This window comes from Sus scrofa, chromosome 18 (genome assembly GCF_000003025.6).
Source record: "Sus scrofa isolate TJ Tabasco breed Duroc chromosome 18, Sscrofa11.1, whole genome shotgun sequence".
Classification (NCBI taxonomy): domain Eukaryota; kingdom Metazoa; phylum Chordata; class Mammalia; order Artiodactyla; family Suidae; genus Sus; species Sus scrofa.
In genome coordinates, this window is record NC_010460.4 from 37,823,455 (window position 1) to 37,846,347 (window position 22,893).

General features: G+C 52.8%; 1 protein-coding gene across 1 annotated transcript in view; it reads right to left on the minus strand.

Moving 5' to 3' along the window:
- The window catches only part of EEPD1 (endonuclease/exonuclease/phosphatase family domain containing 1), a 124,406-nt gene continuing 102,508 nt past the window's right edge, over nucleotides 996-22,893 (minus strand). The window contains exons 4-8 of the mRNA XM_013985720.2: nucleotides 13,816-13,926; nucleotides 9,673-9,807; nucleotides 7,647-7,785; nucleotides 2,052-2,246; nucleotides 996-1,666 (exon numbers count right to left, since the gene is read on the minus strand). Of these exons, the coding sequence (XP_013841174.2) occupies nucleotides 1,467-1,666; nucleotides 2,052-2,246; nucleotides 7,647-7,785; nucleotides 9,673-9,807; nucleotides 13,816-13,926 (780 nt within the window). The 3' untranslated portion in view covers nucleotides 996-1,466. The remainder of the gene's footprint in view (nucleotides 1,667-2,051; nucleotides 2,247-7,646; nucleotides 7,786-9,672; nucleotides 9,808-13,815; nucleotides 13,927-22,893) is intronic.

The following is a 22,893-nucleotide window of genomic DNA, read 5'->3' on the forward strand; positions in this document are numbered from 1 at the left end:
CTGTTGGTCCAGGCTCAGCCAGCACAGGTTCCGGGCCTCCTGTGGAGAGATGCCCCCTTGGAGCAGGCATGGCTGATGCCCAGGTGCCCTCAGAGCCCCCAGAAAAGGGCTCCCTTCCCACCCACAACCAGTGATGCTCTATGGAGCCAGGTGGCACCAAAGGTGGCCTTTAGTGGACAACAGGCCCCTTTCACTCCCCATGCAGGCCCGGGCCCAACAAGCCACGGCATTCACACGGGTGGTGATGGTGACACAATCGCTCAGTACTGACACTCACAGTGTTGGCAGCATCGGGCTGACCCGTGGACGTGGGCTCTGGACTGAGTGTGGATCCTGGCTGGACACGTACTGGTTGTGAGATCTTCGGAAGTGAAGTTCAGTTTCTTCGGCTGAGAAATGGCCATTACAATCCTGGCCTCACGGGGACCTCCGGGAGAACCTGGTCTGGGGATGGGCAGGGTGGCTGGTGGCCGTTAACACGGGCTTCACGCTCCCCCAACACCCACCCCCGAGAGGGGCTCTCCCTCCCTTGGTGCTCCCGGGCTTAGCTTCCTGGGGCTCCAGAATCAACAGCTAGTCCTCGGAATCAAGGCTGGGAAACCGGAAGGGAACAGGGGGGAGCAGGAAAGCAGGGTGGAGAGGACGTTATGATGGGATCCTCGTCCCGCACCGGGAAACCGACGCTGCGTCTGGAGGCACAAAGGATGCTTCAAGTAACAGACGGTCGGCAGAGGGGTCCGAGGATGGAGGACGGGACGGAGGGAGGAGGTGATATAAAGATCTCACTGCCGTCTCGGGGGCTCAGCGCGGTGGGACAGGCGCCTTTGCAAGGTCTCAAGGTAAGGATGTAAAATGGACATGCTCCTGGGGGGTGAGGGTGCATCGTGTTCAGGACCCGCAGCCCAGAGCCCCCCCAGAGGCATCAGAAGGGGGCACCAAACACGTACGGCAGGGGCACCCCCCCCCACACACACAAGGCTCTCACTGCAGCCACGTAGGTTCATCTCTTGTTTATTTTGTTCCAAACAAAACTAAAAATCACCACTCAAAATATCTGAGGAGCGTGCTCAAGTTAAAAGCTGTATGGAATTTGCAGCCGGAACATCGCAGACGGGTGGTCAGAAACGAGGGCTCCGGGCACTGCCGGGCAGGTCCTGCTGGCGGAGCGTCTCTCTCCGCCTTGAGCCTCCAACGGCGCTGCTGTCCAGGAGCGGGGGGGCCGCCGGGGGCACCCCGGTTGGCGGCATCGGCAGAGAGAAGATATTCCGGGTCTCCCCTGGGCTTCTGATGTGAGCATCCGGCTCCTCGAGGGCCGGACGGGCTCCTTCCTTGAGAGTCCAGAGAGGTCCACACAGGGCGCAGGCGGGCGAGGCCGGGGCTGAGGCCGGAGCTCGGGCTCTGCATCTTCACCCGGAGGGCGAGCTCCTCGCCTCCGGGGTTGCGGGTGGAAAACCGACTTGGCGTCATCATCGCTCGTGCTTAATGTTGGCCTCACTTGGCTCTAGGGTGACCCCGCTGCTGTTCCGAGGGCCCTCCTTCCTGCTGCCGTCCTTCTCCGTGTAAAACTCGGCGAGCACGGGGCAGTGTTCCGAAGCCACTCCGCCCCAGGACCAGTTGTCTGGAATCCAAGGGTTCGTGAGGCCTTCTCTCACGACAGCCCAGTGACCTGGAGGCAGAGGGGAGAGGGACCCAGAGGTCAGGCTGGGGGCTGGGAGGTCATAGGCCAGCCGGCAGCGGTGGGGTGGGCTCCCCGACAAGACCCCCCCAGCCATCCTGTCTGCCTGTGCAAACTGTCTCAGCTCAGAACGAGGTCTGTCCAGGACACACTTGCCTTCCCCCGCTGCAGATCAGTGAGTGCCTTTCATTATTTTTCACACCCTCCTTCACTCTTAAAGTGGCTCTGTTTGAATACAGCCACCTAAAAGTTAACCCCAAAAGAGGCCCACAGAGGAGGGAAATTCGCTTGTGGCTTTTATTCAGACCAAATGATCTGAAAGCATCAGTTCAGACGGGTGTCTCTTACTGGTTTCTGAACAGCACTTATGCTTTACCTGTGAAAACCTTCTTTAAGCTTTTACTGATCCAGATGTTGTCCAGCGTCTTCGAGCCTTGAGGATTCTTGGTGCTGATGTTGGTGAAGGTGTGCGCGGGGATCAGGGGGTGGAATTTCTCCTTCCTCAAGATGTCGTAGTCACTGCTGTCTGGCCCCTGGCCGAAATCCCCTAAGACGATCACATCTTTTTCTCCTGGAAGTAGAAGAAAGAAAGTCAGGAATGAATGAGGTGAAATAAACCAACACTGATCACAGCTCCTTTGAGCGGGAGGAGGACTCTCATTTGACTCCCCAAAGTTATTCTCCCAATTTTTCCAAATTCCTTGCGCAAAACCCCGCCTCTTCCCTGCAACTTTAAGGGTAGGTCAGTGACACATCTGGAGATGTGATGCAGAGATCACTGTTGTTCTGGATCATGGGTTCCAAATCTCACAGCATAGAAGGCTTAAAAGTCACACTTAGATATTTAACAAAAGCTCAACAAACACTTAAGGAGCACAGAGGAGACCTCATGGAGATGCAGGGAGAAGTCGGCCTCTACAAGTCAAGGAGAAGAAACCAACCCCGCCCACACCTTGATCATGGACCTTCCAGCCTCTGGAACTGTGAGAAAGCAAGTGTCTGTTGTCGAAGCCACCCAGTCTGTGGCATTTTGTCATGGTGGCCCGAGGAGACTCAGACAAAGTGGAAAGCTTTTCTTTTTAAAGTATTTCAACATTTCTGTCAGAGTTTGATTTACTAGAGTAAGTGAGATAGTTGTGAAGTCTTTTCCAAAGTGAGTAGATCATTCAGGAAGGCCAGATGGCCTAGCTACATTCCCTGGGATTCCCACTGACGGCCCAACTGGACCGTCACTTCCTGTCTCGAGGTTCCCTTCAGTGGAGCCAGGTTACCGCAGGGAACGGCATTCTTGTCACACCCTTCAAGGGAAGCTTTAAGGAAAGCAGTTCATAAACGAGGGCCAAATGCATCTGAGACCCTCAGCAAATCTTTTTCCTTGATGCAAATGTGCTTCAGTAATAATGGCTGGAGAAAGAAATTGAAAGGGAAATAACACAAAGCTACCAGCAGAGGGCACTCGTGCCCTGCCCGTGACCGCCTCCTCCAGGGGGCGCGAGGGACAGAAGCCTTTTCCGCAGTCACAGTGTGACCCACAGAGATGTAATCCCTCCTGCTAGATCACAGCTACCTTGGCACCCAGAGCAGGGCAAGCCCAACCAAGCTGTCTTGAGAAATCAGTGCCAACTTCCCACAGGAAAGCCAACTAGAGAATATTACTACTGACAAGTTACACGTGGCCAGGGCTCATGACCCTCTGCTGAGCCCTCGCAGGGTATCAGGCCCTGAGAGGTGGAAGGGTTTGCTCACATCCCCCAGGCAGCTCTCAAACCCAGGGCTCTTAACAAAGAGCGAGAACAGAAAAGCCCCCCATGCCTGGAGCAGAGCCTGCTGCCTGGCAGACCCTCGATCCACACGTGTGGAATAAATGGTGACAGAGAGACGAGAAAAACCTCAGATTTAAAGTGCAGGGTATTTTTGAAAAGAAAGAAGAGAAAGATGCTACATTTACTGAATATCACGGAAAACGGATATTAAGAAAGATGGAGGCAGAAGGTTCCCACGTAGAGCTTTTTTCACGGGGATGCAAGCCTATAAAGTTTGGACTGGAAAAGACAATTCCGAAACCAGGAGAGACGCTGGTGCCAAGGACCAATAAACTCAGCTCTGTGTAATGTCAGGGATGACAACACAGCTCTTTTTTTTTTCTTTGTCTTTTGTCTTCTTAGGGCCGCACCCTCGGCATATGGAGGTTCCCAGGCTAGGGGTTGAATCCGAGCTGCAGCTGCCAGCCTATGCCACAGCCACAGCCATGCCTCTGTGCCCTACACCACAGCTCATGGCAACGTCAGATTCTTAACCCAGTGAGTGAGGCCAGGGATCGAACCTGCGTCCTCATGGATGGTAGTCAGATTTGTTTCCACTGAGCCACGATGGGAACTCTGACACAACTCTTTTTGAACTGAATCATCCAGGTTTCTTACAACTCATCTTCTTCCTCTCTCTCTTTTTGTTTTACAGCACACCTGAGGCATACAGAGGTTCCTGGGCTAGGGGCCAAACTGGAGCGTCAGCTGTATGTCTACACCACAGCCACAGCAACACAGGATCTGAGCCACATCTGTGACCTACACCACAGCTCGCGGCAACACCGGATCCTTAACCCACTGAGCCAGGCCAGGGTTTGAACCTGCATCCTCACGGATACTATGTTGGGTTCTTAACCCACTGAGCCACAACGGGAACTCCAGTCTTCTTTAGAGGCCACAGATATGCATGGGCCTGAATTCTCCTAAAGGGCCGTTCACCAGGGTGGGCTCCTTAATTGTTTTCTTAGTTTCCAGAAGTGAGGGGAGAACGCGCAGGGCCGATTTCCTCAGAGCCTCTAGACGTAGGGTCTCAGGAGCTGGTCCCCAGTGGGGGCAGGTCTTCCCTGGAGGCCGAGCCCCTCTCCGCCCTGTGTCACTCCTGCTGGTTTGCAGAGCAGGCCCCACCCGGGGCTGAGTTCCAGCAGAGAATGGGGATCCGCCCCCGCCGACGTCAACGGGGTGCACATTCCAGACGAGGGCAGAAAGGCCCAGCGTCTGCTAATCGATGGCTCTGTTTGCCCTGATAGGAAGACGCCTGTGGAATAAAGACTCAGCCTTTGTTTCGGCTGAACCGCCTGCCTCTGCGCATCGATTTAGCCTCGCCGGCCTCTGGGCTGCAGCGCTTCCCGAATCCCGGCTCTGCCGCGTCGCCGGCAGCAATGAGGTCGATGTTAGTTATAAGCAGGGGGTGGCAGGGACATGAGTCACTGTCCCTACCTGGGCACGTCAAGGCCGAGTCAGATGTGGGTCAATAGTCCCCTGGCACCTCGAAACAATACCCTGCCCAGGTTTTCTGACATAAACTGGATGCCTGGCTGGCTATCAGAAAAAACAGCGAGGGCCTGAGGTTATCAGAGAAGGTGGGAACTGGCGTACTTTGTTCAGTGCTTCCGTGTAAGGAAAAGCCGAAGCCTGAGTTTGAGAACAAGGGAAATGTCCACAGATTTAAAAGCTATCAAGTCATCATTTTTCATAGGTTAGAAACTCTTGGGTAAAAGATCTCAACCTAAATAACCTTCTGACTTTTTTTTTAGCCCAAAGGTTCATCATTTTTGTTTTGTTTTGTTTTCTTTTCTTTTCTAGGGCCACAGCGGCGTTTGGAGCTTCCCAGGCTAGGGGTCGAATCGGAGCTCTAGCTGCCAGTCTACACCATGGCCACAGCAAGCCATGTCTGCAACCTACACCACAGCTCACGGCAACGCCAGATCTTTAACCCTCTGAGTGAAGCCAGGGATTGAACTCGCAGCCTCATGGTTCCCAGTCGGATTTGTTTCCATTGCGCCACAATGGGAACTGCAAAGATTCGTAATTTAAGGGGAATGCGGGTCACAGCACCTCCTGGTTCAGAGGTCAGCGGCATACCCAGGTTCATTATTCACAGTGATTCACAACAGCCAAGAGCTGGAAACAACCCGCGTGTCCACTGACTGAGGAAGGGAATAGCACTGGGCCCTAAAAGGAAAGGAAACGCTGACACCACAAACCATGAAGACATAAGGTGAGCAAAATAAGCTAGCCGAAGGACAAACAGTCTGAGAGTCTACTTATGTGAGATACCTAGAGTCGTCCATTCACAGGGTTGTTAGGGTTTGGGGGAAAAGGGGGAATGAGGAGTTTGTGTTTAATGGAAACAGAGTTTCAGTTTGGAAGATGAAAAAGTTCTAGAGGTAGATGGTGGTGACGGTTGGGAAACTGTAAATGCACCTAATACGACTGACCTGTACGATAAACGATGGTTAAGACAGTAAATTTCTTTTTTGTTGTTGTTTTGTCTTTTTAGGGCTGTACCTGTAGCATATGGAGGTTCCCAGGCTAGGGGTCACATCGCTGGTCCCCCATCAGATGGGGGCTTGAGAGGCAGTGACCGGCCTGATGCCCTATAACTGCCAAAGGAGCTAAGATTAAAACCCAGTTTCTCTGTCAGCTTCAGGGATTCCTGAGTCCCTGCATCCCACCAGGGAGAACAGGACTTTCCCACCACGGCACCAACTGGCTCTCTTTCACGAGAAGGGCATGTGCAGACCCGCAAGGGGCACCAACATGGGGGCATACCTGGGGCAGCAGAGCCCAGGATGAGTTGTCATGTGGGAGGGCCTCATCACTTAATATCTTCCCCCAATCTTTTCCATCCAAAAGAAGCTGAAGATCAAAGCATGGGCAGAAGACCTAAGTAGACATTTCTCCGAAGAAGACATGCACATGGCCAGGGGGCACATGAAAAGATGCTCAACATCACTAGTCATTACAGAAATGCAAGTCAAAACTACCATGAGGTACCACCCCACCCTGACCAGAATGGCCATCATTAGTAAGTCCACAAATAACAAAGGCTGGAGAGGGTATGGAGGAAAGGGAACCCTCCTACACTGATGGTGGGAATGTAAATGAGCACAACCACTATGGAAAACAGTGTAGAGGTTCCTCAGAAAACCAAATATAGAACTGCCATATGAGCTAGCAATCCCACTCCTGGGCATATATCTGGACAAAACCAGAATTCAAAAAGATACATGCACCCCTATGCTCACTGCCCCACTGTTCACAATAGTGAAGACATGGAAACAACCTAAACGTCCATTGACAGATGAATGGGTTAAGAAGATATGGTACATATACACAGTGGAATATTACTCAGCCATAAAAAGAGTGAAAGAATGTCCTTTGCAGCAACATGGATGACCTAGAGATTCTCATACTAAGTGAAGTCAGTCAGGGAGAGAAAGACAAATAGCATATGATATCGCTTATATGTAGAATCTAAAATATGGCCAAAAGAACTTAACTATAAAGCAGAGACAGACTCAGAGACATGGAGAACACACTTACAGTTGCCAAGGGGGAAGAGGGAAGGAGAAGGATGGACGGGGAGTTTGGGGTTAGTCGATGCAAACTATTACACTTAGAATGGATAAGCAAGGAGGTGCTAGAGTATAGCACAGAAAACTCCATCCAGTCACCTGGGATAGATCATGAAGAAGGTAATATAATAAATGAATATATATATGTGTGTGTGTGTGTGTATATATGTGTGTGTGTGTGTGTATGTGTGTGTGTATGACTGGGTCACTTTGCTGTACGGCAGAAATTGACACAACATTATAAATCAACTCTAATAAAACATTTTTAAAATTGTGTATTGTTTTAAGGCATTGGCTTTGTTATAGCAGCAGCAAAAAACTACTACCTTGGAATATTTATCGTTTAAAAAAAAAAGGCTGAAGAGCCACAAAGCCGACACCTACACGCTAGACCCACAGAGACAAAGCTGTCTGCATGCATGGGGCAGCCGGGCTCCCTGAGCTGCAGGCGGTGTGGTGGTCTCCCGGGCACTGCTCAGTGGGCAGGACGGGCAGCTGAGGGACGGGAGAGTCGCTCAGGATCAGCGTCCTCCGCCTGCCCTGCAGACGTGGGAGCTGCAACAACTGGGGAGAACGCTGGTTTCCTACCTTTCAGGCTCTCCTGCAAAGTCTGGGTGAAGCTAGCCCAGCGGTGCCCATCGCTGTGATTCTTGCTCGGGTTCTCACCCCCTGGGAGGGTCAGGGCTGCCAGGTGAAGGTTCACAAGGGTCAAGTCATGGCTTCCCACCTGGGCAAGAGGAAACAAAACATCAGGGAGAGGCTGAGATGCCCTCATTGCCTGCATCCATTACCCCCGACCCACGGATAGCTTCATGCCCAACACAGCAGAGTCAAGCACACGGGGCTAGCTCACCCCGGAGGGAAGGCAAGGCGGCTCATGGAAGAGGTTTCGAAGCCCCAGCAGGACCGAGACCCATCTGGTCCTACCCGTGCACCCTCTACTCCTCTTTAGGACCTGGAAAATTGGGTACTTCTGGAAAGATCCAATTTTTGTTTTTTGCTTTTTCTAAGCGACTCTAAAGAAGGAAATGGCTCTAGTGGCTGGTGGCTCTTACCCACAGGCCAGCCTACCACCCGCTGCCAGGACCCGCTGCTGGGCCCGCCTCTTTCCCCACCCCCACCCACCCCTTTGTGTTCTTTCCCCTCCAGACACCAGTGCCCTGAGGGTCACTTTCACCTGCTTTCAAACACGTGATGATGGAAGCTGGCTGAGCCCTTTGGCCGTGCTGCGTTCCCAGGGCAGAGGCTGTGGTGCACAGGTGCCAACACATGGAGTCACATTCAGTCCCTCAAACAGCGCAGCAGGGCTCAGCTGCTCGAGTTTGGCAATCCTGCCCTTCCGTTTGTCATGGCAACAAAAACCAAACACTGCCAGGAAGTGAGGGGTGTAGGGGGAGCCCCCAGGAAGTGGAGGCTGCCAGTTTTGTCTTACAGATGTGACCCCAGGTGGCTATCACCACCCCTCAAGGAGGGCTCCCTCTGCAGCCGTGGCTCTGACCATGGGGGAACCGCCTTAAGGCTGTGGGCCAGGGGGGAACCCAGCCTGGAGAGATGAGGCCCATCTCTGTCCCTACCACTTGCCTGGCCTAGGATGTGACAGGAAGTACAGGAGGCTGCGTGTCTGTCGAGGGGGCTGCTTCATTTAGAGGATTTGGGCTAATAATTCGTGACCCCACAGCCTTTCTCACTGGCCATGAAAAACAGCCTGCCTCTTAAAGACACTGGCTGGTTCTGGCTGCTGCCCTGCTTGGCCAAAGCCAGTACAGCCAGTTTACACAGAAAACGGACCCTGGGACACCTGGCTGATTCACACCTCAATCCCGTAAGGACAACCCACAGACACCCCCCGTGTGGGCACGTGGAACGCCAGCATCTCTGCAGCTGCAGGTGTGACGGGGGCGAGCCTGGGCTTGATCCCAACCATGGCACCACAGCCCCTGGCACGTGAGCTGCCCCAGCCCCGAGCCGCCAAAGAGAAACTGTGCTGGGGTGTGTGGCCACCCCCAGGCTCTAGAACCACTCTGGAACATGTAGAAGTGGGGTGACCCAGACTCCCAGCAAGAGGCTTGCTGGCCTCTCTGGTAAGGGACCACTCTAGCCTGACCCTATGACTTCACAGGAACAAGGCTGGAGCTGTCATTTACGGGGCTGCCCTGGCCCCGCCACCCAGAAGCTCCTCTGAGCCCCTTCCCAACCCAAACGACCCCTCAGGATCCCCTCTCCCTGAGAAGAGAAAGGGGGTCCTCAGAACAGTTCTGCTCCCCTCAAATCCAGTGACTCCCAAACACCAGACAAATGCCAAGGCCTTCTGTGTGGCTGAGGCATCCAGGAATCCTTGATTTTGAGGAAATCTCTCCAGGTGATTCTGCTGTATTTCAGGTTTGGGAAGCAGCCCCCTCATCTCCTTCTCGCCCAGAGCTGAACCCCCCACCCCCAATTCCTTTTGTTCCTGCCATGGACGAGTTCCCCATCCAAGGCACCCCAAGGGTACATGCTGACCCAGCCTTGAGAGAGACAGAGACCAAGGCAAAAAGGTGAGCTTCTTAGCTCTCAGTTCAGAAATGGACTTTTCCTCTTTAGAAGGAGTGGTCCCTCACGGCGGTAAGAGTGGTACCTTGAACCTTGCGAGGTAGGGACTGGGGCCGGCGGGTTTCCCGTGCCCGTTGCCAGGCGAGCTCTCCTGCCAGGCGGCGTCTCTCAGCTCCACCCCAGCTGTGACGTCCCACAGGAACCCCGCGAACCCGGCCCCCTGCGGGAGAAGACGAGGCGTGAGTGTGCAGAGGGGTCTGCCTGCCGCAGGGCTCAGTCCGAGCTGGGAAGAGGCAGGTGCACCCAGAGGAGATGCGAAGCCGCAGGTTCTACAACGGGTCCTGGGGTGACGTGCCCAGGGGCTGCTTCTCAGACAAAAGCACATCTAAAAGCCACAGCGTGTTCATCCTTGTCCCCCCACCGAATTTCCCAGACCGGTGATTTCAGAAAGCTTTACACGTGGCTTTACACACATATGGCTGGGCTCCTCTTTTGGGAGGGACGTGGCGGAGCCCGGACAAGGCGCAGAGTTATCTTTTTTCACCATCACGTCCCTGAGGTAGCCACGTACATTTCCATCTGTCAGATGGCTCAGAGAGGTTAAGTAACTTCCCTGAAATCCCACAGCTGGTAAACAGCAATGCTGAGGATCAAACATAAGGCTCCAAGGGCTGGAGTCTTATTCTGCACAGCTCATTCTGCACAGTAATGAGCTGCCGCTTACAATAACCAGGGCCTGGCACCTAGGAGGAGCTCAATAAATATTCGCTGGGTGAACAGAGGTCAAGGCTAACAGTCCCAATGGGTTGGAACTGGTCAAGGGCCCTCCTCAGGTGGATGGGGGACCATAGAGGGGTCTGGAGCCCCAGGGCAGGCGCTGTGAGGACCAAAGCGTGCGGCAGAGGGATGGGGTGGTGGCGGCAGGGTCAAGGGCCTGGTGCTAAATAACCCCCTGCTGCCACCTCTGGCTGTTGGAGGGACCACTCTGAATGTGCCTGCTTCACACTGCTGCACTGGGTGCCTGATAGAAGGAGGCAAGACTGTCCCCTGGCCCCATCCCAGCTGCTGGGGGCTCGGCTGCCCCAGTGGGATCAGCAGCGTCATCTGAGGGGCCAGGGATGCTTGTTTCAAAAGGAGAAATGACTGCACATCCTGAATGGCCTCTGCTGAGTCCCCAGCTTCAGCTTGGGTCCCAGCTACACACTCTGCTGGGCTCAGCGCCGCGATGGAACAGACGTGTGCTGAAGAGGAGGGAAGGGGGGAACGGTGTTCTGTGTGTTCTACGTGGTTCTGTTTTACAGTGATCGACTTGCCCACCCACTGGAGCGAGCACTAGCTTAAGAATGAAAAGGCTGCTGTGGCTGTGGCGTAGGCTGGCAGCTGTTGCTCCGATATGACCCCTGCCTGGGAACTCCCATATGCTGCACCTGCGGCCCTAAAAAGCGAAAAAAAAAAAAATGGAGCTCCCCTTTTGGCTCAGCGAAAGTGAACCTGACTAGTATCCATGAGGATGTGGGTTCCATCCCTGGACCCGCTCAGATCTGGTGTTGCTGTGAGCTGTGGTGCAGGTCACAGATGCAGCACCCATCCCATGTTGCGGTGGCTGTGGCTGTAGCTGTGGCTGTGGCCAGCAGCTGCAGCTCCGATTCGACCCCTATCCTGGGAACTTCCATATGCCGCTAGTGTGGCCCTAAAAAGCAAAAAAAAAAAAGAAGAATGAGAAGACCTGGGTCCCCCAAGTCTCTTAGCCACGTGACCTTGGTGGGGGGGCACTCTTCTTCCTAGACGTGTTTCCTCGGGTGTAAAGCGAGGGAGATGTGATGTGCCCTGTCAGCTTGGGGAGGGGGGGCCCCTAAACCCCCGTTTACTGTTTCCTGAGCAGGGACACCAGGGTAATCTCCCTAAAGTACCACTCAGGCCACCTTCTGCTTAAACACCTGCTACCGCCCACTGTCTGGGGGTCCTCGGGTGGGCCCCTCCTGGACCGGCCCTTCCCAGCCGCATACGGCTGTACACACGCTGCTTCTTCCACATCTGGGTCCTTATACCCTCCAGAGAGCCTTTCCCACCCCACCCCCCGCCCCCAGCTCAGGGGGACCCTCGACCAGAACAGCTGCCCTCGATGTGGGGAGGAAAGGGGGCTTTGGGACCAGAGAGAGCTAACTAGGCTCACCCCGCGCCCCCCTGCAGCAGCGGGGTGACTTCTGGGCAAATCCATTCATCGGACTAGATCCCTACATTCTCATCTGTGGGCTGCTCCTCTGGCTGTGGGGAGAAACTGGAGACGGAGCAGAAGGCACCTGCAGGTCATTTCAGGCCCTGGAGGAAGGGCAGCCACCACCATCACTCGCTCCTGTTCGTCTCTGGTACAGACTGAACACCCGGGACTTGCAATTACAGTCTATTAGACCCAGACAGTGTTTAAAATGATTTTTTTCTTATGGTCACATGCATGGCATGTAGAAGTTGCCAGAGCAGAGTTTGAATCTGAACCCAGCTGCAGCTAAGGCTGGATCCTTTAACCCACTATGATAGGCCAGGGATCAAACCTGAGCCTCTGCAGTGACTCAATCCACTGCAGTTGGATTCTTAACCCACTGCACTAGGCTAGGAACTCCCTAAAATAGTTTTTAAGTTATCTGCGTCTATTTAAAATTCCGGAAATTTCACACTAAAATCCAGATATCTGCATCTTTGGAGAAACCACAAGATTTTGTCCCTTGGGTCCACAACTGGCCCCAGTAACAACTGGCTAGACTGGGCCAGCTGCAGCCTGGGACAGGCACTGCCAGGCCAGCCTGCCACCTCCCGTGTACCCTGCTGGGTGGTGGCCTGAGCGTATTAATCAGGCATTCAATGCACAGTATCTTTTTAAATCGTAGCCCCCCTGTGAGTTAAGAGAGGGACTGCTGCTCCCATTTTACAGATGAAGGAGTGGAGGCTGAGAGATCTGAGTGGCTTGGACTCTGGCCTCTGTGCAGTCACATGCTGTTCTCCAGTGGCCTTGACACCCAACCTGGAGTAGGGTTACCTAGCTTGTCCCTCCACCGGGCTCTGGCCGGCTCAGGCTGGGATGCCCCTGGGCTTGCAAAGCGTGAAAATAGGCAGAGCTGGGTCTCTAGGTCTATTTTTCTCACCATATAACACGGTGCCTGGCACATAGTAATCTTTCCAATGATGTGAGTGGATGAATAAAACGTGTTAAATGGACGGTAAGAGCCCTGTAAACTTATATGTACGTGTCAAATACTATTTCAAAAAAGCAAGGTGGTATTATTATTATTCCTAGGTGGACTGAGAACGGACAGCCAGAGGCTAGCATGGTAAAGACCTCATATGCCCGAATTTTGCTGTATTTCCTATGTTTCAGTGTCCAGTGGCTGCCACATGCAGTAACTATTTTATATCCCCAAACCCAGAGAAATAAAATTTACATCACACTTGAAAGTAGGAGCTACATAGAGCGGCTTCCTATCAAAAAATGACTACATACATTCACTCCATTAACGTTTCTAACTTCAAAGCCCCAAATCTCACTATCACTCAGAGAAGCACCCTTCCTGTGTGCTTGTAAACACGCTAGAGATACAAATACGGCATCTGCATTTGCAGGAACATTATGTCATGATATATTTTTTCTACTCCTAAAGTAATTATCAGGAGTCTTTTTTTTTTTTTTTTTTAAATCTAAAACTCCACTGAGAGTGAACATTCCAGGTGAGTCTTGACCATCATACGGAGGAGTGAGAATGCACATACAGAGATGCAACCAATCCATACGGGCAACACCAACGGAAGAAAATGCAAACTTAAAATCTGCTGAAAATGTCCACAGCTTTCACATGCACAGTTTCTACTGTAGAAAGTGAATACTCCACGCATGACTTCAGTGAATCTGAAGTGTTCAGTCAACGAACAACGGGCTCTCTGCAAACGGCCGAGGCGGGAACCGTGGAGAAGGGAGGATGCGGCCAAAGGAAAGAAATGCCCCATGTGTTCCAGACAGGATTTCTCCTTCCCTCCCGACACCCAAACTCCCCTTTCCACCTGGGCGGCAGCCCGTGTCCGATCTAAACAGGAAATGAGAACCAGGGTATTTTGACATGAAAGGCACAGAGCGAAAAAATGGGCAGCGATACAGCATTACATCAAGGATGCTGGCAAAGGAATACATTAAGCGTCTGCGACTGGGGGAAAGGAAAATCCACATCCCCCGGCTGAGGGTTACCTTCGGGAGCTGAGTCGAGGGCGTCTCGGAAACCACGACCTTCCAGCATCCTCGGGGCCCCTTCCACTTGCGGATGTTGGGCAGGATTGGCTGGTTCAGCTCCGTACAGAACTGCAGAGACAGAGCACAGGTCGGCGTGTGTCCCCAGGGCAGGCAGCCTGAGGAGCCGGAAAACGGGGGATCCGGACTCCTCAGCCTCATTTAGATTTTACCTCCATGTTCTCAAAACCCCGGGTTTGTGCAGACACGGATGGCCACACGGGCACCACGAATCACAAAGCAAACGGTCCACCTGTGAGAGGCACAATTACCATCGGGGGACTCAACGCACAGCCATCACTTCTCTTTGTTGCACACATGCTGGTACCACAAAGAGTTCAAACCAAGCTGTCAGAGTCCTTTCAATCCCTGTAAAACCAGCACGGAAGGTGCCAAGGGGGACTAGCTCAGTATCAAGTGCGGAGGAAAAAAGACGAAGAACACCGTGTCTGTTCTTCCCACCGCTTCCAAGAGACGTGCAAAAACTGACCCCCAAGAGACAGTCAGTAATAGTGAAATAACTTTGTACGGTGACAGATGGTAACTAGAATTGACCTGGTGAACATTTCGTAACATATAAACACAGAGAATCACTATGTTGTACATAGGATACTAATACAATAGTTAAAGTCAATTACAATGCAAAAAAAAAAAAAAAAAAAAAAAAAAACCAACTGACCCCAGCTTCACCATGAGCCACTCCGTTGTTCACCTTGATTTTCCTCTGAGAAGAAAGCCCTCCCGTCATGGACGGTGACCATGCCTTGTGTGTGTTTATAGGGGGGCTTCTCCTCTGCTTCTGTGTGTTCCACCATCACGGAACTGTAAGGTGACTTTCGCATCAGGGCAAAATAAAACTGCACCAAGTAAAACGAGGAGTTGAAAAACTACAGACTTCAGAGTATGTGGACCAGTGTCTCTAAAACACCCTTAAAAACCATCCCACTTCCTGGGGTTGGTTCTTTCTGGGGGCGTCCCCAGGATTTGCTCAGTTTCTGAGACGCTCTGGAATCTGGCACTGCCCCTTCCTGGTGACGCTCACCTGTCCCTTTGCACCTCGGGACACCCCCCTCATCTCTCTCTGCCCGGCCCGACAAGCCAGTCTCCTGGCTTCTTTCTGGGGCGTCCATGCTATCTCTTACTCAGCCCCACAGCTTTAGCTTACATCTCTACCCCAAAGGCCCCCGATCTGTCCCTGCAGCTCAGATTTCTCCCTTGAATCTTGGATTGTATTTCAACTTCCTTTTTCAAGTTCCCCTCTTAAGGTTTCCACAGAAGCACAAACCCAGCAGGTCCCAAAGGAACACGCTGTTCCCCTCCCAACTGCAGGCCCATCTCGGTTCCTGGCACTGGCATCCTGCCAGCTGCTCTGACTCTTCCCTCTCCACCCACGTCCCATCTCTCACCCAGCCCCACCCATCCTCACGTGTCTGGAGGGCCCTCTTGCTCTTCTCCAGTCCCATCTGGCCTGATTCAGGGCCCTATCTTCTCTCACCTGGGGCACTGGCGTAGCTGTAAGAAGTCACCCTGCCTCTCTGTCATTTGATCACCCCCCTTCTGTCTGCTGGCTACATTGTGACGGCTGTGCTGATGCACCATCCCCTGTGTCCTCAGAGCCCGGGAGCATCAACATCACCTGGGAACTTGTTAGAAAGTCTCTGGCCGCATCCTACACTGGATCAGAAACTCAAGGGTGAGCCCCAGCATCCTGTGTTTTGATAAGCCTTTCAAGGGACTCTGTGCCTGCTAAGGTCCGAGAACCTCTGCAGCTGCCCCAGATCTGGGCAGTACTGTGGGCAGATGGCCATCAGCTGGCAGCCCTGTCGGAACACCTCACTGCAGAGAGCTGCAATCATGCCCTCCCTGGGCAGCTCGCCTCCAATGGGAGCCCAGGGTCTCACAGTCCGGTCTCTTGCTCGCCCGTTGCTTATACTGCAACAGGGAAGACAAGGCCGGTCACTTCTATAGTGACAAGTGCTATGAAGAAAATGAGACCAGGCAGGGAGGACGCGTGCTGAGAGGGCCACTCTAGACACGGACGGCCCTAGGAGTCAGGCTGCTTTTACAGTCAGATGTTGACATGTCTGCCTCTCTCCAGCAGTGGACGCCAAAAGGGCAGAGACTGTCCCCAAGTCGCCTTCAAAAAGCCCACCTGGCACAGAGCACGGCACCCAGCGATGCATCTGTTGGTGAACCAGGAAACTCCAGGGAAGACCACTGCCCTCGAATCCGCGTATGATCAACAAAAGGAGGAATTTCTTCCTAAAGCTAATTATTTAAATAATTACCTCAATTTTAACCTGACTTTGAGTTTGCCTGGGAAGTGTTCCCTCTGAAATTGGGTCATCAGTGACTTCCATCCATTCTTCTTTCAACCCTGCCCAGGGACAGTGTTATTCCCAAAGGGGGAGCTTCACCCGGACAAGTCCCCACGGCCAGATGGTCCTGGCCGGTAGCCATCCTCGGGTGGGAAATAAAGCACTCTGGAAAATGCAGGCGGAATTTATTGACTCTAACTTCAGGGATCCAGCGAGGAAATGGACTTCACAAAGGGCCCAATTTCCTGCTGAGGCATCATTTGCTTGCTGAGTGATCATTAGACCTGAATCCAACAGTCATTAAAAAGGAGAGCGGCTCTTCACTGCCCATCTGGTGTCTCACTCCTCTCCACGCAGGGGGTCCTGAACCGGGTTGCTGGGCTGAATCTCCTAGGAGGCACCCCGGAAAGAAGCCTGAAAGCGCATCTTTAAAAGCCCTGGGGGGATCAGCCAACCAGTCAGATCAGAGAGCCCCTCACCCCCGCTCTGCTGGGAAGAGGGATGTGCAGACAGCGGTAATCTCATCTCTCCCGACCCTCATGGGACCTCCAGACACCTGAAGACAGGTGTGCCCCAAACGCCAGTCCAGCCTCAACATCCCCACTCTTGCCACGCCGCTTGGATAGGCAGGGCCGGAACTGGGAAGAGGTGGCACAGGCTGACGCTGTTTTCCATGCACGCCACTCTCCGGGATGGGCTCTGGGGACTAAAGTAGCATTAGTTCAAGGTGAGCATCAGTATCACCTGGGAACGTCACATGCTACGGAGCTAGTGTCCGGGTGGAGCCTGGTGATGTGCATTTTACCAGCCGCTCCTGGTGACTCAGACTCAGCTGCAAAGCTGGTGTGAATGAAGGAAAGTCCATCTCCGTTTTGTTTTATAGTTAAGAGCCCTTCCCACAAAGGTAAACTCGGGGAGACAAGGAACCCTCATTGCTGACCTCTAAGGGGCACCTGTATTTTGTGCATCTGAAGCCTTGCTCTTGTGGCCTCTCTCGGCCCACAGAGTGGATTATCCATCCCTCTGCCCCTTCCCCCAGGATCTCTTACGTTATTGGGAATGATTGATAGTATAAGGGACCAGGGAGGGTGTTTATGGCCGAAAGCCTCCTACGCCCAAATGTTCATGATCAACAGCTGATAAGGGGGCCGATATTTTCCTCTATTTCCAGGACTGAAAAAAAAAATTGCCACCTTGTTAACTTAGTTGCCTGTTTTTGCACTTAGTTAACAGTTTGCAGCAAATCTAAGGAGGGGAGCACCTTTATTTTTCTTTCTTTCTTTTTTTTTTTTTTTTTGGGGGCTGCCCTGTGGCACATGGAGTTCCAGGGCCAGGGACTAGAGCTGAGCTGCAATTGTGACCCACACCACAACTATGGCAATGCCAGATCTTTAACCCACTGTCCTGGGCTAGGGATCGAACCCGCATCCTGGCACTCCAGAGATACCTCCGATCCCATTGCATGGTAGCGGGAACCAGAGGGGAGCACGTTTAAATCTTTGCTGCTCAGAATGCAATCTGTGGACCAGCAGCCTTATTAGAAATGCAAGCCCTCAGGCCCGCCTCACTCCTAACTCCTGGAGTCTGCACTGCCCCAGGACCCCAGGGTGATCCCTAGGCTCCGCAAGCTTTGCCCTGAGCATTCCTGTTCTGTAAACGCCATGTCTATTTTCCTCCTGCAGCCCACGTCCTACCAGCTATTTGTGCGTGATGTGCAGCCCAGAAAGCTTCTGCTCATTCAAGGTTACACAAGGTTACATTCAAGGTTACCCAGCTGGTCAGGGTTAGAGAGAAGGTATGAACTGAGGTCTGTCTCCTGAGGGCCGGGACAGGTGGAACGGGTGTGCAGGGCAGTCGCAAGGGGTGGGGCCAGCTGGCCTTTAGCAATCCTTGCATCTTTTCTCCCCCAAATTTCAAAGGAAAACAAGAGCATCCTCTGAGAGCCCTCAGTCTGAACTTTGCCTTATGTTGTTGTTGGTTTTAAGAAGAGCTGGTTCTCAAAGTTTCTGCCAAGCTCACATACCAGGGGGAAGAAATATTACTCATAAGTAAGTAAAAGTGGCTCACCAGGGCTCAAAGGGTGGAGGTGGAAGGGTTAGGTGGGTGTGATGGGAAAAAAGTCTCCACCTGCACAACCTGAAGACGAGGGCCCCTACCTGCCACCTATTTCTAAAGTCCCAGGGGCAAACCTGTCACCTCCCTCTGTCAGAACTATGCTGGTCCTTTTTTTTTTTTTTTTTTTTTTTTTTTTTTTTTTTTTTTTTTTTTAGGGCCACACCTGTGGCACAAGGAAGTTCCCAGGCTAGGGGTTGAATCAGAGCTGTGGCTGCCAGCCCCAGCCCCAGCAATGCGGGATCTGAGCTGCATCTGTGACCTATACTGAAGCTGTGGCAACGCCAGATCCTTAATCCATTGAGTGAAGTGGGGGATCGAACCCAAGTCCTCGTGGATACTAGTCGGGTTCTTAACCCGCTGAACTACAATGGGAACTCCCTGGTTCTTGTTTTGAAAACTGAAGACTTACCAACCCCACCCTGACTGAATTGGAATCGCTGAGGTTAGGGCCAAGGTGTGCACGTCTGACAGGCTTCTCGAGCCATTTTAAAGGAAGATTTGAGAAGGTCTGACGAGGCTAGACAATGGCTGCTTTACACTCGGCCATCTCATTTTTCATACCTGGGGTTGGGAAAGACAGCTTTATCATTCAAAACAAATCAACACCAACTCAGTTCTCCCACTCACCCCTTGGGAGCATCTGACCGAGGCCCCTTGGGGACCACCCTGTGAAATGAGACATGAAGGGGGCCTGACCACCGAATGGCACACAGGTGGGCAAGAGACACTTGCTGAAGGAAGGACTCAAAGGCAGGTCTCCTGGGGATCCTGCGTAATGGCTTCTCTCTCCCAGAAAGAGTTACAAGCACCCCAGGGGCTGAACTTGTTTCTTGAGCTTCAGACCAAGTAGGGGTGACGTCATCACTCTTGAGCACCTGCCCTGAGGCCAGCTGGTCAGGTGGCAGGACTTGACCATCAAGGCCAAAGCTACTCCCTTGGCCTTGGCAACAGGGAGCCTCCAGTCAGACATTTAAATGCCCATCTACAAGACGCCTGAGGTGCTGGCATTCAGGTGTGTCAAGTCCTGGAAGATAAGACCCCTCCTGCTAGGCTTCGGACGTGCTGCACCCCGGTCTGCCCTGGATCAGCTGCCTCTGCTTCTCTCCACAATGACAAAACGTCCCAAAGCTTGGACACCAGCTGGTTTTTGTTTGCAGACGTTTGGACTTGGTTTCTTCCCTTCCACCCCTGCCCCCTCCTGAATCCTTAATTTATCTGGTCCTCCCAGGGAAATACCAACAGGAAAGATGTTCCAACCTGACTTGGTGGCCTGTCTGGCCACCACCACGTTCAGCTGTCCCTTCGTCTTCCCTGCCCGGTTAAGTTGAAAGGACACCTGGGGCCCCGGGAGCGCGTCATAAAGGCGCACTGCTGGTGCTGACCGCACAGGCAGCCGGAGACGGAGCAGCATGTGCCAGGCAGGCCTTTCCCAAGCAAACTCCACATGGGCCCCGTGATCCTGCTTCCTGGATGGGGGCAGGGTATGCTTTCACTTGGAATCCTCTGGGGCAAATTTCCAGATGAAGTTGCTTTACTGAGTTGGCTGAGTCGCTTCCCTTCCTGAGCCTGGAGGTGACTTCTCTTGGCGGTGAGCTTCCTACACGTTAAGCTACACTTCCTGCAGTGCCCTCGGTGGCAGCTCTTGGCAGTGCGGCACATGGTGGTGGATGGAGAGGCACAGGGGAGCTCTCCTGAAGAGAAAGAGCCATCACAGAAGAAAGAAGCCCTTTCTGAAGTCAGACAAGGTCAAGAGACTCGGCTTTTATTCGAATACTGCAGGAAACAGAGCAGATGACACGGACGACATTTTCGAAACAGTAATAGTAAGCGAGGGTTTATCTTTGCCAGGATGGCCAAGTGCATCTATGTCGTGGCCAACTTTAGAAGCCAGGACATCAATGGGTATCTGGCCACGATCACGTGAAATGGTTTGGGGCATTAAAACCGTCAATATACACTCCAAGAAAACTGAGCAGGGCAGGAGTTCTCCCGTGGCAGAGCAGGTTAAGGATTCAGCATTATCACCGCAGTGGCTTGGGTGGCTGCTAGGGCGTGAGTTCGATCCCCGGCCCGGGAACTTCCACATGGCTGTGGGTGCAGCTGAAAAAGAAAACTAGGTCGCATGAAGACTGAATTATGTCTGGTGTAGTATTAACCATGTTTGGCCTTCTGACTGTAACATAAGCCTATTACAAAGTTATTTGGGACTTTAAGACGTTGATATTTTGGAAGCCCTATTGTCTATGAGGCAGTAATACACTAGATACTTTTGCTCTGTCCTACTAAGAGCTACGTGCCTTAACTGTTCTCAGCTGTCTCTGAGGCCCTGGCATGCCTCTCCCCAGAGCAGGGCACACACAGAGCCTGTAACACCGACCCGGAGCAAAAGCAAAGAGATTCCCTCCCCCCCTTCCCCAATCTGCATGGAAGAGAAAGATGTTGTTCCCACAGAGCCAGCATAAAGTGTAGTCACCTCTGCTCAAATGTAAACACATGTAGGCATCCCAGATGGCAGAAAGGTGCCAGGCGGGACAGGCAGCTGCATATTTGGGGCTCCAGGGCCGCTCTGAGGCCCTCGCACAACCCCACTGCTGCTGAACTGCGTCTAAGAGGCTTTCCCAGAGGCCCAGGCATCTCTGGAGGGGGAGGGGAGGTCATTCCTCTGCCCCTTGGGGGCTCACTGAGCAACTACTGGTTTCTAAGATCAAAGGAAAGAACTGGGCCTGTTTCCTTGGACCTGGGGACGTGTCTTCGCAGGCCACATTCAGGGCTGGAAGAGGAGCGTGGAGGAGCTCGGGACCCCTGGCACCCCTAGGCTTTCGGTCTCTATGGGTATCCGTCCCCTCCTCCGAAAAGTGAAGGGATGGGGGACACTGACCCCACCCAAGGGCCCTTCCAAGTTCTACAAGTGCGTGATTCTAGAGCACCGGGAGGAGAGGGCTGAGAAAAGGGGGAAAGGCGGGGGTGGGGAGTGTCACACCGGGAGAGGAAAGAGGATTCTCAGAAACACTGAAACCCCTTCCTCCCTCTTTCTCTGTGACAACTGCCGTGGGAATGCCACGAAGAAGCCCACTGACAGGGCATCAGGTTAACGTGCTAGAGGCTTTCTCCCGAGATGGGGAGAATAGATTCCACTCTTCCATAAAACAGCATCAGCTTTCCTTACCGTGCTCTCAGCCCTGAAGACCCCTGCTACACTGCCTACCAGAAGCGCTTCCTAGGACTAAGAGGCTAGGTTTGGGTAAATCGAACAATCGTAAGAAAACAGAGGTGGTCAATAATCTACAACCAGGTTAGCGTCTCCATCCTGTTGAAAACAGAGAGCCAGGCGTGGGAGGAAGGGGAGGGACAGGAACCCACATTAAGTGTCCACTCTTTGGGACTTTTCACATGTTATCACATTGGGTCCTAATGACAACCTATGAGGCAGTTACTAACCCGCTCATTGGACGCATGAGGAAAGCTGGGCTCAGAAAGGGAACGTGGCAAGGTCACCCACTGCCGGCAAGTGGGCACAGCCGACTGAAACCCAGGTAGCAACGCTAATGCTCAGATGCACTCAGGAGAGAAGGCTCAGAAAATACAAATTGAATCAAGGGCCCCAGGTGACCACGCGCATGCGTGTCTACTGAACCACACACCCTGTTCTAAATTTTCGGTTCTTCGGTGCTAAAAGCCACATCATCACCACACTGCTAATGGCAGCTTCCTCACTGATGGGCCAGGGTGCATGGGTCCAGGAGACTACAGACTACAGCCTTCCTCCTGGTGGGGGCCAGAGACCGCAGGACACACGGCCAAGCATTCAGAGTTTCATAGAGCAGCCCCTTCACAAGCTCAGGACTGTCCTCCATCTGTCCAGAGAAGCAATGGGCTCATAGCCCCTTCATCACTCTGCCCACAAGCCCCTTCTAGGTCAGCACCAGGACACACTCTTCCATGGGGACCTGCAGGGGATTCTGGAGGACTGTTCATCCTTGTTTAAACTTTTTTTTTTTTTTTTTTTTTTTTTTTTTTGCCACACCAGCAGCATATGGAAATTGCAGCAATGCTATCTATGCTCCTTAACCCACTGTGCTGGGCCGGGGATCGAACCTGAGACGATGCCAAATCCTTTACTTTCGGCACCACAGCGGAAACTCAAACCATCTGATCGTGCTGAGGAAGATACAAAGCAAACAAGGAGACATTTCCCCAGCCTCCAGCACCAGCTAATCATTAGCTGCTTTTTCAGACTCAAGAAAAGTGACGCCCACACGCACTCCTGTCAACAGGGCGGGTGCTGGTCTGGGAGCCTCTCATCTGTGCTCCCAGAAGTTACTCAGCATGTTTCCTGAACAAGATGGTTAAAAATATGCAGGGGTGGGGGGAACCATGTAAGGGCAATTAGATTTTTTTTTTTTTTTTTTTGCAAGGGCAATTAATTACAAAACGGAGAGTAAGAGTTGAAGACTTCCTGGAGATGGAAGTCCGGTTAGGATGAGGAGGGAGAGGCAGGGGGCCCGAGACCCTCCCATGGGGATTCCACACTCCCACGCTGCCGCCATCCCCGTCCCCATCCTCATCATCCCTTCAGGGACATCTGCCTGAAGAAAAGGCTTCTTTT